The 15,255-nt window shown below is 50.2% G+C and overlaps 1 protein-coding gene across 7 annotated transcripts in view; it reads right to left on the bottom strand.

Moving 5' to 3' along the window:
- The window catches only part of SEC16A (SEC16 homolog A, endoplasmic reticulum export factor), a 35,598-nt gene that overhangs the window by 17,230 nt on the left and 3,113 nt on the right, over window positions 1–15,255 (bottom strand). For 5 of the 7 annotated variants that reach the window (XM_084797506.1, XM_084797505.1, XM_084797508.1 and 2 more), the window contains exons 2-11: window positions 10,813–14,514; window positions 7,799–7,935; window positions 5,249–5,346; window positions 3,612–3,735; window positions 2,916–3,114; window positions 2,598–2,772; window positions 1,719–1,861; window positions 971–1,032; window positions 724–862; window positions 72–317 (exon numbers count right to left, since the gene is read on the bottom strand). In XM_084797506.1, coding sequence (XP_084653632.1) covers window positions 72–317; window positions 724–862; window positions 971–1,032; window positions 1,719–1,861; window positions 2,598–2,772; window positions 2,916–3,114; window positions 3,612–3,735; window positions 5,249–5,346; window positions 7,799–7,935; window positions 10,813–14,445 — 4,956 coding nt within the window. In that variant the 5' untranslated portion in view covers window positions 14,446–14,514. The remainder of the gene's footprint in view (window positions 1–71; window positions 318–723; window positions 863–970; window positions 1,033–1,718; window positions 1,862–2,597; window positions 2,773–2,915; window positions 3,115–3,611; window positions 3,736–5,248; window positions 5,347–7,798; window positions 7,936–10,812; window positions 14,515–15,255) is intronic. The other 2 variants (XM_084797511.1, XM_084797510.1) reach the window with 2 other exon arrangements.

The raw sequence follows: 15,255 nt of genomic DNA, 5'->3' as shown, positions 1-15,255 counted from the left end.
TCCCTGGAGGAGGCTGGTCTCTGCCCTGAGCCCACAGACGGACACTAGAAAACATTTGCGGCGCTGCCTACCTTCTTCCGGCCATACAGCAAGAGCTCACGGAACCGCTCGGTCTCCTTCTCCAGCACGCTGGTGGGCGCGGTCTGACTGTCTGTGAGAAATGAGAGCTGGGCCTCCCCTGATTCCTCCTCTTCCACTTGTTCAACAGCTTCATTAGTAAAATCGATCAGGTTTGCCTCATTGGGTGACTTCCCAGGAAGCCACACAGTTCTGTGGTCTCGTAACAAAAGCTCTGCAATGTCTGTTCCCACCACGGTCTACAGGATTAATGGGGACAGGATGGAGAGCAACACTAAGATCCAGGCAGATGGCAAGACAGTTCCCATGCTGTCAGAGCCCAGCCAGGTCTGCAAAGGCAGCACATGTTAGACCTCGGCAAAGACATCCAGCTCTCCATGTGGGTGGGGACACCTGACTCTCAGCCTCTCCTAAGGGCTGAGGTGTCAGCTCATCCCAAATCTTACCCCTCCCCTTTGTCCTACTTGTCCAGGTGGGTACCACTGATGCTCTTCTTCAGGAAGCATAGCATGGTGGGATGCTCTTCCTGAAGGAGCATCGTTATGGCAGGTTTGACACTGCTCACAGTTCAGGATAGGAGGAGGGAATAGATTCTAAGGCCAAAGGCAAACGGGGAGAACGTTCAAGAAGTAAAAAGGAACATACCCCGTTCTGCCTGCATAACAGAATAATGAAATTCCAAAGAAGACTTGCAGACTCTTTGTCAATTAAATTCTCATTCTGCAAACATTTTGTTGCCTTGTTCTGTGCAAAGTTAATAACGTCTACTTTGTGGGTATCATCTCTGGGGAAAGAACAAACACCTAGTGAATGATGGTACCAAAACTGTGAGCCAAACTCAGCAGCCACCATTATGGCAGACATCAAGAGACACCGCACCGAGGAAGCTTACTTGCCGAGAGGTCCCGGGAAGGAGCGCATCTCTTCCTGCTCAGGTGTGTGCTGCAGCAAGGTCTGCAATGAGAGGGGCAGAGCGGCTCCTGTGTGTAGGCAGACTGAGTCACAGAAGCCACTCCTGGAACCACACCCATCCCTCCATCCAGTGGGTGAGGGGACTTGGCACAATTATATGAGCATGGACTACAATGGAGGTTTTCAATTAAACAGAAAATCCCCATTTGAGCTTGACAGATGTGACAAGAGAGGCTTCTGAGGCTGCAGAATATCTGTGCACCCCCCAGTCTCTGTCCATTAATGAAAAAAAAATCACTCTCAAAATATAAAAGACAGAAAAAAAAAAGACAGAAAAAGCACAATGAAGCCATATCTAATAACTGTAGCATCTACTTAATGTGCTGCCTTCTGGAAGAAGAGCCATCCTCTAAACAGTACGGGAAAAATAAAAATAAAAAACAACAACAAAACAAAAAACAAACAGCCAGGCATGGTAGCACACGCCTTTAATCACAACACTTAGGAGGCAGAGGCAGGTGGATCTCTGTGAGTTCGAGGCCAGCCTGGTCTACAAACTGAGTCCAGGCCAGCCAAGACTAATACAAAGAAACCCTGTTTCAAAAACAATAAAACAAAGACAAAAAAACAAAAATAAACAGTACAAAAGCCCTATAAGCTGAAGCTTCCAGAAAAGCAGGTTTTCCCACGGCTGTGGGGTGCAAAGAGCACCACAGGTCCTCGCTTACCTCCAAGCTGTGGATCTCCACCAGTGCAGGCTGTCCTTCTGAAGGCAGGTTGGGAATCACTTTAAGGAGCTGACCACCAGGACCAAACCTGGCACAGACATGAGGCACCGTATATTTCTCAGGAGAGGTTGGTCTTGATGGAACTGAATTTAAATAAATAGGAAAAGAAACAGTAAGCTAGCTGGTCATGTCTTACAACTTCCTGTCCACGCTCCCTGACCAGGTCAGCTTCAGACTGACTGTCATAGGGCACCAAGAGCAAAAGAGCTGAGTAACTCATACACAAAAATGGTTTCTCCCTGACCGAGACTTCAGTTAGGAGAGCTCTCAGTTACACCTTTTAAGCTATGCCTCTCAGGAGGGAGTCAGAATGGGACACTGGCACAAATCAGAACAAGAGCCTCTCAGGGGAACCGCTCACCCACATAGCCGTGTGGGAACACAGAGAAGAGCCCCTCAAGGCTTGACTAGAAAGGACACTAGACAGGCTGGAGAGATGGCTTAGAGGTTAAGAGCACTGTCTGCTCTTTTAAAGGTTCTGAGTTCAATTCCCAGCAACGACATGGTGACTCACAACAATCTACAATGAGATCTGGTGCCCTCTTCTGGTGTGCAAGTATACATGCAAGCAGAACACTGCATGCATAATAATAAATAAATAAATCTTAAAAAAAAAAAGAGCTCAAAGTCACACAGTGCACACATGATCAAGCAGATAGCTCGTAGACTCTAAGCCAAATGTCAATCCAAGGGCCAGACTGGCCTGTACCAACGAGCCATGACATTCAGGACAGTGGGCACAGGGTGCAGAGAGGAGCTGACCGGACTCCCTTGTTCTATCCCAGTCTGGTAGCTGCACTCTGAACTGCTGAGACGCACCTTGCTCCACAGCAGGCCAGGAGGTGTCTGCAGGGTAGCTGTACTCTGGATAACCATGGGCACCGCTGAAATTGCTGGCATAGGTGCCATAGGCATAATCACCATGAAGTGAGCCTGGGGCGTGAGGGGCCTCAAAGGAACCGCCAGTCACATTGTGGCTTCTGTAAATCTGACTCTTGGGAAAGAAATCAAGCAGAGAAAGTGAGCGCCCATGAACACTGGAAAGCCTGTGGGGACACTGCCAGAACCAGGCAGAGACAACGCTGGGGCCACGACCTAAAGAGCTGCTCTTCCCCCTGCCAGGCCTGCCCAGCACACCTGGTGTGAGTGGGAGCTGAGGCTGCTGCGGCGGCTGGGCAGGCTGTGAGTGCTGCGCAGGCTCCGTGCTGAGTGCTCGCTGTGGGTGCTGCGCCTATCTACTTCTTCTCCATAGGGGTCCCTGTGGAGCTCGGCATCATCATCGAAGCTCCCCGTGAAGCGAGGGTCGTATCTCCAGTGATCGTCACACTTCTCGGGCCTAGAGTAAGCAGGGGACCAAAGCAGGAAACTGGAAGGACAGCTCCTTGGGACACCATGTAACTACAAGGACCTTCCCAAGGCTGCTGCTAGCCCTCACTGCCCACTGCCCTGTTATCCCTCTATCCTGAGGCAGTCTTCATCCTGAAGACTGTTAGTTACAGCTAAGCTTGCAGGCATTGCCCAAGAAAGCAAATGCTGGGTTCAGATACAGGTGGCCTCAGAGCACCCTGCAGGTGCAACTTGAGGGTGGTCCCTTTCCTGGGTTATAGGCGGGACGGAGAAGGGACACTGAAGAAAGGAGGCCGACCTCAGGCCCTCCCAGTTCTCCTCCCATAGACCTCCCACAGGGCACAGGGATGGGTGGCCGAGCTTCCTAACAGATTACTTCCCAGAAGCCCCAGAACGATGGCTGGTTACTCCCAAAGACAGGAGGAGGGCAAGCAAGGCACACACCAGCTTCCTCCCACTTCCTTCATACATGTGCATTTCACCAACCTGTCGCTGTAAGCATAGCTGTCCTTCCTGTATGGGTCATGATCCGAGTCATACCAGTATCTCCGGTCCCAGGTGCGTGGGTCCCTGAAGCGAGACCCATAGTAATGATCCCAGCGGCCTGGGTCTGTAAGTGAAGAATGAAGAGACGAGTGTGGTCGCAGCACACAGAAGACCCACCCAGCTCCCGAAACAGGCGGACAGTTAGGAGTAAAGGGCAGGCATGGTCTAGAGAGCACGCTCTGACCCCGACAGGCCAGCTGCCTCCTGCCCACGATGCAGCACTCACTGGCTATTCTCTCAGTGCCAGCATTTGGATGCTACTACAAGAGTTCTATACTAAGTCCTTTTTCACTGTTTTGGCTTGTTTTATGATGTGAGGGATCAAACCTAAGACTTCAAGAATAGCCAGATGTATAGCTAGGTGGCACAGTTAGAGCTCCAGCCCTGATAATACCTTTTAATAATTAATCTCAACTCTCAACTACAGGTTACACTAATTATCTTCCTAATGTGATTCAGGATGTGTATGTATGTATGTATGTGTATATATATATACACACATACACACATACGTATGCATATATGTATATATACACACTTACATATATATGTATATGCATGTATATGTGTATATATATATATGTATTTGTACACACACACACACACACACACACACACACACACACACACACTCGCTTTGGGCTCCATGTATATCTGTGAGGGTGCCAGATCCCCTGGGCCTAGAGTTACAGACAGCTATGAGCTGCCATGTAGGTGCTGGAAATTGAATCCAGGTCCTCTGGAAAAGCAGTCAGTGCTTTTAACTACTGAGCCATCTCTCCAGCTCATGTTTTAGGATACCGGTATTTTAAAAAATAATTTCACAGCTGGGCGTGGTAGTGCATGCCTTTAATCCTAGCACTCAGGAGGCAGAGACAGGTGGATCTCTGTGGGTTCAATGCTAGCCTTGTCTACAAAGCGAGTCTAGGACATGTAGGGTTTTTACACAGAGAAACCCTGTCTTGAAAAACCTAGAAAGAAAGAAAGAAACAGAGAAAGAAAGGTAATTTCGTTAAAAACTAACTCTAAAAACCAAGAGGTATTATTTTAGGGGAATGTGTACAATATTCCTATTCACAAGTAACGCAAATGTTTAAGGGGCAAAGGGCCCCACAGGAAGCAGAAGGAACTGCCATGTAGGCCTGTCAAGGAACTGCTAGGCCTTGTAACACAAGAGCACATAGCAGGGTTGCTAAGGGAACTCACAGCTTTTCCCTGGACATAAGTATGGAGGCTTATGAAGAAATCCTAACTGCCACAATGAGCAGGCCACATCCGCCACCGAGGAGCAAATGGCCTCTGCGCATTTAAGTGTGGCAGTGGTGACGGGCAGCTGGCCTCATCAGCTGACAGCCGAGCAGGCACAGTGGGTCAGGAAGTCTCAGGGCTAGTCACTGCACTCCACACCAATACGACGGAGACACCATGCTTTAAGTACTTTTCAATGACGTTGCCAAAAAGATCATTTCTCAGATGCTCAGAATTCTTAATTACTTTGGCTTGGGATAAAAACAGAGGCCAGTGAAAGGAAAAGTGATCTTGAGTGCCCGGGCAATGGCTACAACTTCTAAACATACCTCCGTAATCATACTGGCCAGAGTAATAATTTGCATAGTAATCACTCTGACTGCTCCAGCCGCTCTTAGAATTGTAGTATGCTTCAGGATATCCTTGCCTGGAAAAAAAAAAAGGAGCTATTAAACATAGCATCTATTTCTTAAAGTGCAGTGAGAAATCAGCCAACCCGAAACACACACAGACATTCATGAAAGCACCTCAGCCATGGAAGATTCTAACCAGATCACAAACAGAAACAAAAATGCGACTATGGACTCAGGAATCTCCCTAAAACTGAGTTCCTCAAGATGCCTGGGGGCTGTGTGTAGCAAGAGGAGGGCTTCCCCTTGGGGGTCGGGGCTGTGTTCTAACAAGTCTGTATCTCATGCTGAGCAACACCAAGGAGCACAAGCCAAACCAACCTAAAATCCCAAAGGCTTTCCTCTCCTCTCTTTTGTTTTGTTTTTGAGACAAGGTCTCACTGTGTAGCTTAGACTAGCCTTAGACTCATTACAATCCTCCTGCCTACGGCTCCACAGTGATGGGATTATAGATGTGAGCCACAAGAAAATGACTTCCCGTAAAGGGAAGGTCATTAGCTATGTGTGCTCAGCGTGGCCGTGGAGGAGTGGATCTGTGAGGTGGGCCAGGGCCAGCACATCAGTAAGGAATTGGCCTCCTCTATGCCAGATAAACTGAACCTCGACCCTGACTTTTTACAGAGAAGGTCAAGACTTGCTCACAAAAGACTGTGTAAGCACTTCTGGCACTCTCAAGATTGTCAAAAGCACTAAACATTGTTTTTTAATTTTCTGATACCCTTTCAGAAAACTGCTCAGCAGCCGCCCAGCCACAGGAACACCACCACTGAGGCTGGCTACTCCAGGCTGCATCTGTACAGCAGTGGTGCCCGAAGCTTGATACAGAGCAAGACCAAGAGCACGCCACTGCCTTACGTGCTCTCACCAGCTTACCTACACACAGAGGATGTGAGGAATGTGTCCCACCCCAGGCAGCTCCTGTGGCGATGTCATCTCCCTAACACTGAGCATCACATCAACATTGAGTGTCCACACACATAGACAGAGACAGGAGAATAGACTCTCCTGCAGGCTGGGACACATGAGGGCTGAAGATGCTCAGAGGACCCCAAGAGTTGAAGGGAAGTGAAGAGCTGTCGTCATAGTGACAAATCACAGTGATGGCAACTTGGCCTAGCCTGAGGCTCTGTCACAGTCACTCTCAGAAGTTAATGTACAAATGAAGCTGCGGCAGACATGTGGGAGGCCGACTGACAGTGAGGGGACGCACCTGGCACTGGCCCTGGTACTCTCTCCCTTCTGCGCTCCAGCAAACAGATTCCTGTGCCTTTTGCCTTCTCACACATTTTGAATCAGAAAGCTGAGCTGTATGAATCTAAATGCTACTTCCCATATAAGATCCCTAAAATTTTCTCAAAATCAAGTGTCTGTCTGTCTGTCTGTCTTTCTGTCTCTGGCTGACCCCCATGCCCCGTCTCTCGTGTATGCACATGCACTTGAGTGTGTGTATTAGGGATCAAATCCAGAGCCTCATACAGGCACTCCAGAACTCACCTAAGCCTCAGTATTGCTGTGTTTCATAAAGACCCAGAATGATCGGCTATGCCTGTCTGCATATGGTTCGGGGTGTACCTTTGGAGGAAGGTCACTAGGGCTAGCCAAATGAGCACAGGTTCACATGCAAAGCATTCTGCCTTCAGACAAGTTACCATATACGTCCAAGACCCTCCCTACAGACAACCCTGAAAGCAAGTATACATACAACCTGAGCAGCTGGGAGCTGCTAAGCGAAAGAAGGACACATCCTTATAGCAAGGTTAAGTACCATGAACACCTACTCCTGGGCTTGACTAACCAGGGCAAGGGCAGGAACTGAGGGAGCAGAGTCCACAGTGACCAAGCCCCACGCCCCACTATTTTGCACAATGTAGTCAATGGCTGGAGTGCACACAAGATCAACAGCGGGCTCTGGGCAACTGAGAATGCAGACAGAACTTTGACCTGACACACAGACTTACTCAGAGGGCACAATACCAGAGTTCTTTCCAAATCTTCCTTTGTGACTACACAAGAGAGTAGACTACTATTCTGGATAGCCAGAATAGGAGGTACGCAGGCTGGGAGAAGGGGCGGGGGGTGCTCAGCAAACCAGGCAGAGCCAGGCACAGAACACAGCTTTTAGTCACTGTATCAGAGAGCTATGGATTATGCCACCTCTGTGATCAGGGTTCCCAGTGGAACGGGTATGCCCATGACAGGAACAACCACCCATCTCATAGCACAGAGGCCACCTCTTAACGGCCTTACATAGGGTCTGGCCTGACTAAGGCTTGGGGACAAATGCAAAGCGACAGCTCTTCTAGGACTGCCTGTGGCAGTGGGCTTCGCCTCTGTTTGCTCCTGCTGACAAAACAGGTTTGTCGTAGTCTCTACCGATAGAGTTACTCTCATCACTAAGTTACCATCATGGTCGGCAATACCAACAGCTGAGTATGAGGGTAAAGCAGCCGCCGGGGACGCAGCTCCCACCTGGGAGTGAGCTGGTCAGAATAGTGACTCGCACGGGAGCTGGGCCGCTCAGGCTCTGAATAGCGGTGGTTCTCGGCATACGCGGATGCTGAGCTGTCATAGGGCCTGTATCGAGGCTCATACAGGCCATACATGTCCTGTGGAAAGAAGTTTTGGGCATTGTTAGACTCCAGGAAGGGCAGACGTTGAGTGGCCAGGACTAGCTCTAGGTGCTCCAGATGCCCACTGCCCAGGAGCAGTATCCTGGGTAGGATTCTCTCATGGAAACCAAGCCTGAAGTGGCACCCACAGCAACAGGCAGCCAGAAGAATCTCCTTACACTCTCCCCAGGGCAGCCTTCCTCCTGTAGGGTTAAACACACAGACGATCTGATCTCAATGGCAAATGGACATTAGCCACCACCTCAGTAAAGCAAGGAGACCAGGGATCCACGTGAATGAACCCTGAAACTACTGGTTTTTAAAAGCATCACACATACACACACACAAAGGATACTGCTTGTTGTTTTTGAATTTAGGAGGATTTTTTTCTTTTGTTTTTTCTTTGTTTTCTTGTTTTGAGACGGAGTCTCATACTTAGCCTAAACTGGCTTGAAACTCATTATGCAGCTCACACTGGCCTCAAACGTGTAGAATCCACCTTTGTCAGCCTCCCCAGTCTCACACTTAAAGGCATGAACCACTGATACCTGGCTTTAAAAAAAAATCATCTTACTCTGATGAGGATTTCAGCCATGGTGGAACAAAACCATGGTCTCTGTCCTATCTCTGAAAAAAGGCCCCGTAGGACATGCGGATGTCTGAAGACAAATGAAGTGATACAGGCCATGAGTCACAGCGTATCCCTCCATGTGCAAAAACCTCAGCCCCGCATCAGTTGGCAGGAACATGAAATCAGGGCAAACAGTTCTTCTGACCACTGAGGACCACAGCATATGGAGGTGTGGCAGCACACTCACAGAAGAGCTGTGAGGCTTAGGATTCCCAAGGAGCCTGCAGTTCATCTGTGGCTCCACCCACTCTGTAGCCCAAGATCAGGCCACAAGGCTGAATTGCCTCAGACAGAAATAATAACTATGGCTTCTTCTTCTTCTCCTCCTCCTCTTCCTTCTTCTTCTTCTTCCTCTTCCTCTATAAATCTAGATACATAGCTGCCCACACATGTATACCTAATAGCACTGCAGGCTGACAGGGAGGCACAGGCCTATGGCCACAGCAGCTCTGGCCTAGCTGCTACACCCTGTTCTAAGGTTTCTTCTGACCCATCTTTCTGTACAGTGCCAGTGCCAACTGTTCTCAGGCCACACAGAATTCAATACCACCTGGCCCCCTATACTGGAGGACTTGGGTCTTTCACCTTTCAGTAACACAATCCACCTAAACTGAGTACTGGTAAGTCTGGGCCAGAGGTGAGGCAATGCTAACAGTGATCAGGCATGTCTGCAGACAACATTATTTCATACTACTGCAGGATTAAGCAGATTCTAACCAGCAGTTGTGGGCTTGCACCACACCAGGAGGAGGCAGGAAAGATCTCAGAAAGCCTCCCCTCTGCAGTACCCCCCCTCTGCAGTAGGCCTCCCCTCTGCAGTAGGCCTCCCCTCTGCAGTAGGCCTCCCCTCTGTAGTAGGCCTCCCCTCTGTAGTAGGCCTCCCCTCTGCAGTAGGCCTCCCCTCTGCAGTAAGCCTCCCCTCTGTAGTAGGCCTCCCCTCTGCAGTAGGCCTCCCCTCTGTAGTAGGCCTCCCCTCTGCAGTACCCCCCCTGCAGTAGGCCTCCCCTCTGCAGTACGCCCCCCCTCTGTAGTAGGCCTCCCCTCTGTAGTAGGCCTCCCCTCTGCAGTAGGCCTCCCCTCTGTAGTAGGCCTCCCCTCTGCAGTAGGCCTCCCCTCTGCAGTAGGCCTCCCCTCTGCAGTAGGCCTCCCCTCTGCAGTAGGCCTCCCCTCTGTAGTAGGCCTCCCCTCTGCAGTAGGCCTCCCCTCTGTAGTAGGCCTCCCCTCTGCAGTAGGCCTCCCCTCTGTAGTAGGCCTCCCCTCTGTAGTAGGCCTCCCCTCTGTAGTAGGCCTCCTCTCTGCAGGATGCCTCCCCTCTGCAGGGTCACTACTATGCTCCTGAGAGGCTTATGGTCCCTCCACCTCTTTTCATTACTGCATATGGACAATCTAACTTTTTCCTGCAAAGATTCTCAAGGAAGGACATGGAGGATTCCTAGAGTTATTCCTGTCACTGGTTTGCTGAGCTGTTTTTGTTATTAAAACCCTATGAAAGGTGTCTGCAGAATGGCTGGCTGGAGTTTGACCCCTAGAACCCACATGGTGGAAGGAGAAAACCAACTTCTAACGTCCTCATGTGCAATGTTGCATGGGTGTGCCCACATGCACACATACACATGCATGATAAACGTTTTAAAATATATTTTTAAAAGCTGGATACAGTGACACACACTGGTAATTCCAGCACTCAGCAGGAGGGGGAGGCAAGAGGGGGAGGACTTCAAGGTCATCCTTAGCGACATATGAGCTAACCAGGGGTCAATGAAGCCTGTCAAAACCAAAACCACCACAAACAAAAGTAAGGCATGGTGAAACATGCTGAGGGCTGAGGCAGAAGGATTTTAAGTTCATAGCTAACTTGGCTGACACAGTGACACCCTGTGCGAAGGCACAAACAAACAAACAAACAAACAAACAACACACAACCTACCAAAGGCTAGCGTACTCTCTAAAGGGGTCAACACAGCACTGTAACTGCAGCAAGCTCAGGAATGCTCTAGGAAACATAGCACTCTTTTTGTCAATCAGATGTTGGACTACACAAAAACTACACCAGTAATATAAGCCACTCAACACGCCATATCTGACAGGAACCTCTGAAGGAAGATCTTTGTTGGTGGACAGAAAAGACTTTTTTCAGGGGCACCACACTGGTCTGAAGACAGGTTACTCCTGAGAGAAATAGCATAAAAGGAGAAAAGGGGACAAAGTGAGGCAAGAGAGATGGTTAAACAGCATGCTCTTACCTGGTAGTATAGGGAGGCCGTCCCAGGATCTGATGGGTACGGTGAAGGGTAGGCGTCATACAGGGGCCTATAATAGTAGTAGGATGCCAAGTCTTGAGGTGCTGGGCCAAAAGTACTGGAAGGTGGTGGGTGTAGCCACGGCTGCTCTGACCGCACAGCTGCCTGGCTGGAGTTGGGAGAGGTAACCGATGCACTGGAGGACTGTGGAGGCTGAGGCAGCAGTTGCTGGCCCATGGTGACTGGAGCAGGACTTGCTGGTGGCTGGGCCAGGTTTTCAGACTGTCCCTGTGTGGGTGGGCTTTCTGGATTTGAAGGCTCTGGACACGCGGCTTGGGGTGCTGGTTGGGGAGAATTTTGTGGCCGAGGAGGAACCAGCTCTGGCTGGGCTCTTTCTAGGCTATACTGGTCCTGGGCATCTTTTGTTACCTGCTGGTAGAAATGATCCTGGTTATGCAGCCCAGGCCCAGATTGTCTGGGCTGGCTGGCGAGAGCCTGCTGAGAAGCTGGGCCATCTGAATGAGATGGGCTGTACATTCTTATAGGCTTTTCCAAAGTTCTATTTACTGTGAAGTCTAGGGCGCCAACAGCTTCCTCCTGGTTACTAGAGTGGTTTGCCTTATTACTAGTAGGTACCAAGGAACTGTTTGCAGGTGGAACTAGCATCACACTTGTACTTCCAGCAGGACTATTAGCAAACTCAGAAGGGCCCTTTTCTGCATTAGGGTTCTGACTCTTAGGAAATGAGTTCTTTGGGTTTGGAGGGGATAGCTGTTGAACCAACAAGCTGGCAGGCTGACTAGCAATCTTTTCAGAAGACCCAGAACCTCGAGGGACACAACTCTGGGTGACACTGCTAGGCGAAGATAAGCCAATCACAGCACTGGCTGGAATTCCAGACGAAACAGCATGTTCTTCAAGATCACCACTGAGAGCCCGGCTGTTGCTCACTGTGGGTTTCTCCCCAACCGCAGCATCTCCCCAGGACTGATTCTTCTCATTAGGATTCAGTAAGGACACAGAAAAATTAATAGGCTGAGCCAAATTATAGCTTTGATCAGGCTGGGCAATCAGGACAGGTTGATTGTGCAAAGATTCAGTGGGTGGGGAGGACAGCAAACTCGCATAACCAGAACTTGCCTGCAATGGAAGCGCCTCCTCTTCTCCTACCTTGGGAGGGTTCTCAAGGTTCTCAGAAGCACCAGGAGGGTCTTGGTTCTGCAAGGGTGGCATAGACCCTGGTTTCCATGACTGCGGTCCAGACATTGCCTTTTCTGGATGATGAGCAACCTCTGAAGGTTTTGGTTTTACAGGGACATAAAGTGCAGGGGCAGCAGGGGCTAGAAGGACGTTGCCACCAAAATCTGGCAGCTCATTTTGTGCCCACAGAGTTGTTGCTGGGCTCTCACACTTCACAGGCCCCTGTGCCCTGGCTGAGGGCCTCTTCTCAGGCACAGGGCGCAGAGTATCCGAGGGTGGCCCTGCTGTGTGTGAAACCAGGTGTGCAGCCTCCCCGGTGGTGCTCAGAGGCAGAGGGCAGGCCTGAGGTGCACACAGGGTCTCCATGTTGTCTGGTGGCTGTTCCAGGTTTCCTGGGGTGGCATCAGGTGGCCCCACCACAGCCCTGCGCTTCTTCTGGCAATCCCTGGTCCCTCTCACTTCAACCACCATGTTGGCACGATCTGCTTCAATTGGTTTCACTCCAACCAAATGGGATTTTACTGGTTCAAAAGAACTATTTGCACTTGTTTGGAATACTCCTGTAGGTTTTGGAGGGCTTGGGGTTGAAGGCTGGGACAAGCTGCTGCAGTAATTTTGGCTCCCAGTCACCTCATCGGTTTCTCCTCCAACAGGAGAAGAATCAATTTGCTTAAAAAAACTCCCTGAAGTATCATCTTCAAGTTTGCCAACTTCTTGCTGAATGAATGTGCCCACCAATTCTTGGGGTCTGGCTGACCCAGGAGGACTTCTGTGGCTGTGGCTGCTATAGCTAGACGACACACTGTCAGGCCGTGTAGGGTGCAGTGCTACATCAGCGGTCTCAAGACTTAGCCCCCCACCTCTGGTGTGGGCCACAGTAACGGGCCTGGAGGCAGCTGGCCCAGGAATGGGCCCGCGTCGGAACTGATCACTCAGGGAAAAGGGATCCACATCCAGGGTTTCACGGGGCAAAACTTCTTGATTCTGAACAAACTCTAAATTCTCGACATTCTCACACTGTGGCCCACTAGCACAGTGGGGCGCAGCAACGGAGGCCTCTCCCCATGCATCACTAGCGGGGGTCATGGTGCTCTGTTTGTCGAGCTGGATGCCCATAGACTGAGGAAAGTAAGGTTGAGCATCTCCCTCCTGAGCAACCTCGCTGCTAGGCCCTTTGAGAAAGGCCTGGTAGACACCACCAGCCCCATGTGCAGGGGGTGGCGGATGGGTCAATCTGGAGGTCGAAGAGAAGCCATCCAAGTCCACTCTGTCATCAAGGCCTGCTTTTTCAGATGAGAGATTCTCTTCGTTTTCTGTCTCCTCCCCTTGAAAAAACATGGAGAGAGCTCCAGGGGCTGCTTCTTGCAGAGTATGGCTAGCTGCAGCCTCTGGGGGGCGGGGCACCTGGCTGTCAGGGCTATTTCCCTGAGCGAATGGATTCACATGGGCAGGGTCTGACAGATATTCTTTATTCACTCCCAGATTCTGCCTGAACTCTGGGCTTGACCACATAGTCCCAACTCTGGGATTCTGCTCAAAAGTATGTTTAGGGGGGAAGCTAGTCAACGGGAGATTTTTATTTTGCTGGTGGGCTAGATCATTCCCTTCGCCACTGGCCAAGGATGCTGAAGCAGATGTCAATGGGACATGGGGTTCATGGCCAGGTCCCTGGAGTAGACTAGATGGAGAGGGAAAATGGGGCAAGCTGGCTGCCTGGGGCCCCATGCTCTGCACAGGTCCCTCCACGCAGGGTGGGTGATGCTGATAGGAGGGCTGAGCGCCTCCCTGTACTGGCCCCCACTGACCTGGCATGTGTGGCTGAGGGAAGAAAGGAGATGCTGCTTGGGCCACAGCACCATCATGTGGGGTGTGCCTATTCACGGGGTGGTCAGGCCCAGCCCCACGGTCACTCAGATGGCCTCCATGAGGCTGCTCAGGACCCACTCCTGGAATGTAGTGAGGTGGATGTGGCAGCATCTGGCTTTCAGATCCTGAGCTGGAACCAAGCTCAGCACTCCTGTTCACCTCCAGCCCAGGCAGTGAAGAAGGGGTAGGTGCAGGAGGAAACGGCCTGGCATCTGCTCTAGGCTGTGGCAGAGCTCCTGACAGAGGCTCATGAAGTCCTGTGGCGCTCTCCCCAGCATTTGCAGGAGGCACAGGCAAACCAGGCCACTGAGAAAAACCAGAGAGGGCTGGGCCAGGCAAATTGGGCAGGTTGCTTTTGGATGAACTGCCTCCTGGTGTGTTTTGAAGAGTCTGTCTATTAAAAGCAAACGGATCCGTTACTGGCTGCAGTGGGCGTGTTATGGGAGCCACTGGTGCATTATTACTGGCTGGTTTCCTGTAAGGGCTGTTGGCCCAGAACATGCTCCGAGGATTCCCAGCTGGAGGTGGTCCTGCCATGCCAGATGGGACTGCCTGAGGTGGTGGCTGCATGCTGGAGTCGTCCACTCAAGGAGATGCTGCTTATAGAAGTGGCAGGGTAGAGTTTTTCTTTAATTTATGCTAAAAAAAAAGAAAGAAAGAAAGAAAGAAAAGAAAACATAAGAGCATAAAACCTAAAGATTGACAGTCCTGGCTGCAATCAATAAAACTATGGAAATAAAAAGACTAAATGTGATTTCAAATCATTTACGTACCAAGGGCTCCCTCCACCTCTCCACATCCCCACCCCACACTGTCAAGGACAAGAAACAACCCTATTGCCAGGATGACAGACCACCAGATGTTGCTTGGTCCTTGACACTTCCCTAAGCCACCACTGCCACGTCCAGAAAGAGCCAACTCTACTCTTAAGAAAAAAACAAGCATCTCATGCCTTTTGTAAGGTTAAGTCCTGAAAAGAAGCCTTTACTCTTCCTAAACCACAGTTATAAAGTTACTAAATACATTTACCAAGCCAAGTGAAATATCTACGGTTGTCCTCCAAAAACAGTGAAACAAAGTTGCCTCTGGCCACTGAAGTTGTAACAAGGCTTGCCTAAAAATCCCAAGAAAATTTACAGCAGCTTTACTGGACTCACATTTCCAACAGGTGGATTCCCAACAAACCTCAAGGGGGAAAAAAAAGACTGGAGGGTGGGGGTTGGGGTGGGGGAGCAGCAAGATCCTCACCAGAGCTTTCTTGCTTTTGAACAAGGCACAATTCAAACGTGGCACCTTGACAGCCCTTTTCTTTGTGTCAGTCCTTCTTCCTGACACCACCCTCAAAAAGAAATTTGTTTAGCTAATCCACAGAAAAATAAA

The sequence above is a fragment of the Acomys minous genome (genome assembly GCF_964271855.1).
Source record: "Acomys minous genome assembly, chromosome: 10".
NCBI lineage: Eukaryota > Metazoa > Chordata > Mammalia > Rodentia > Muridae > Acomys > Acomys minous.
The sequence above is the reverse complement of the archived record's forward strand: the minus strand, read 5'-3'. Positions and strand labels throughout refer to the sequence as shown.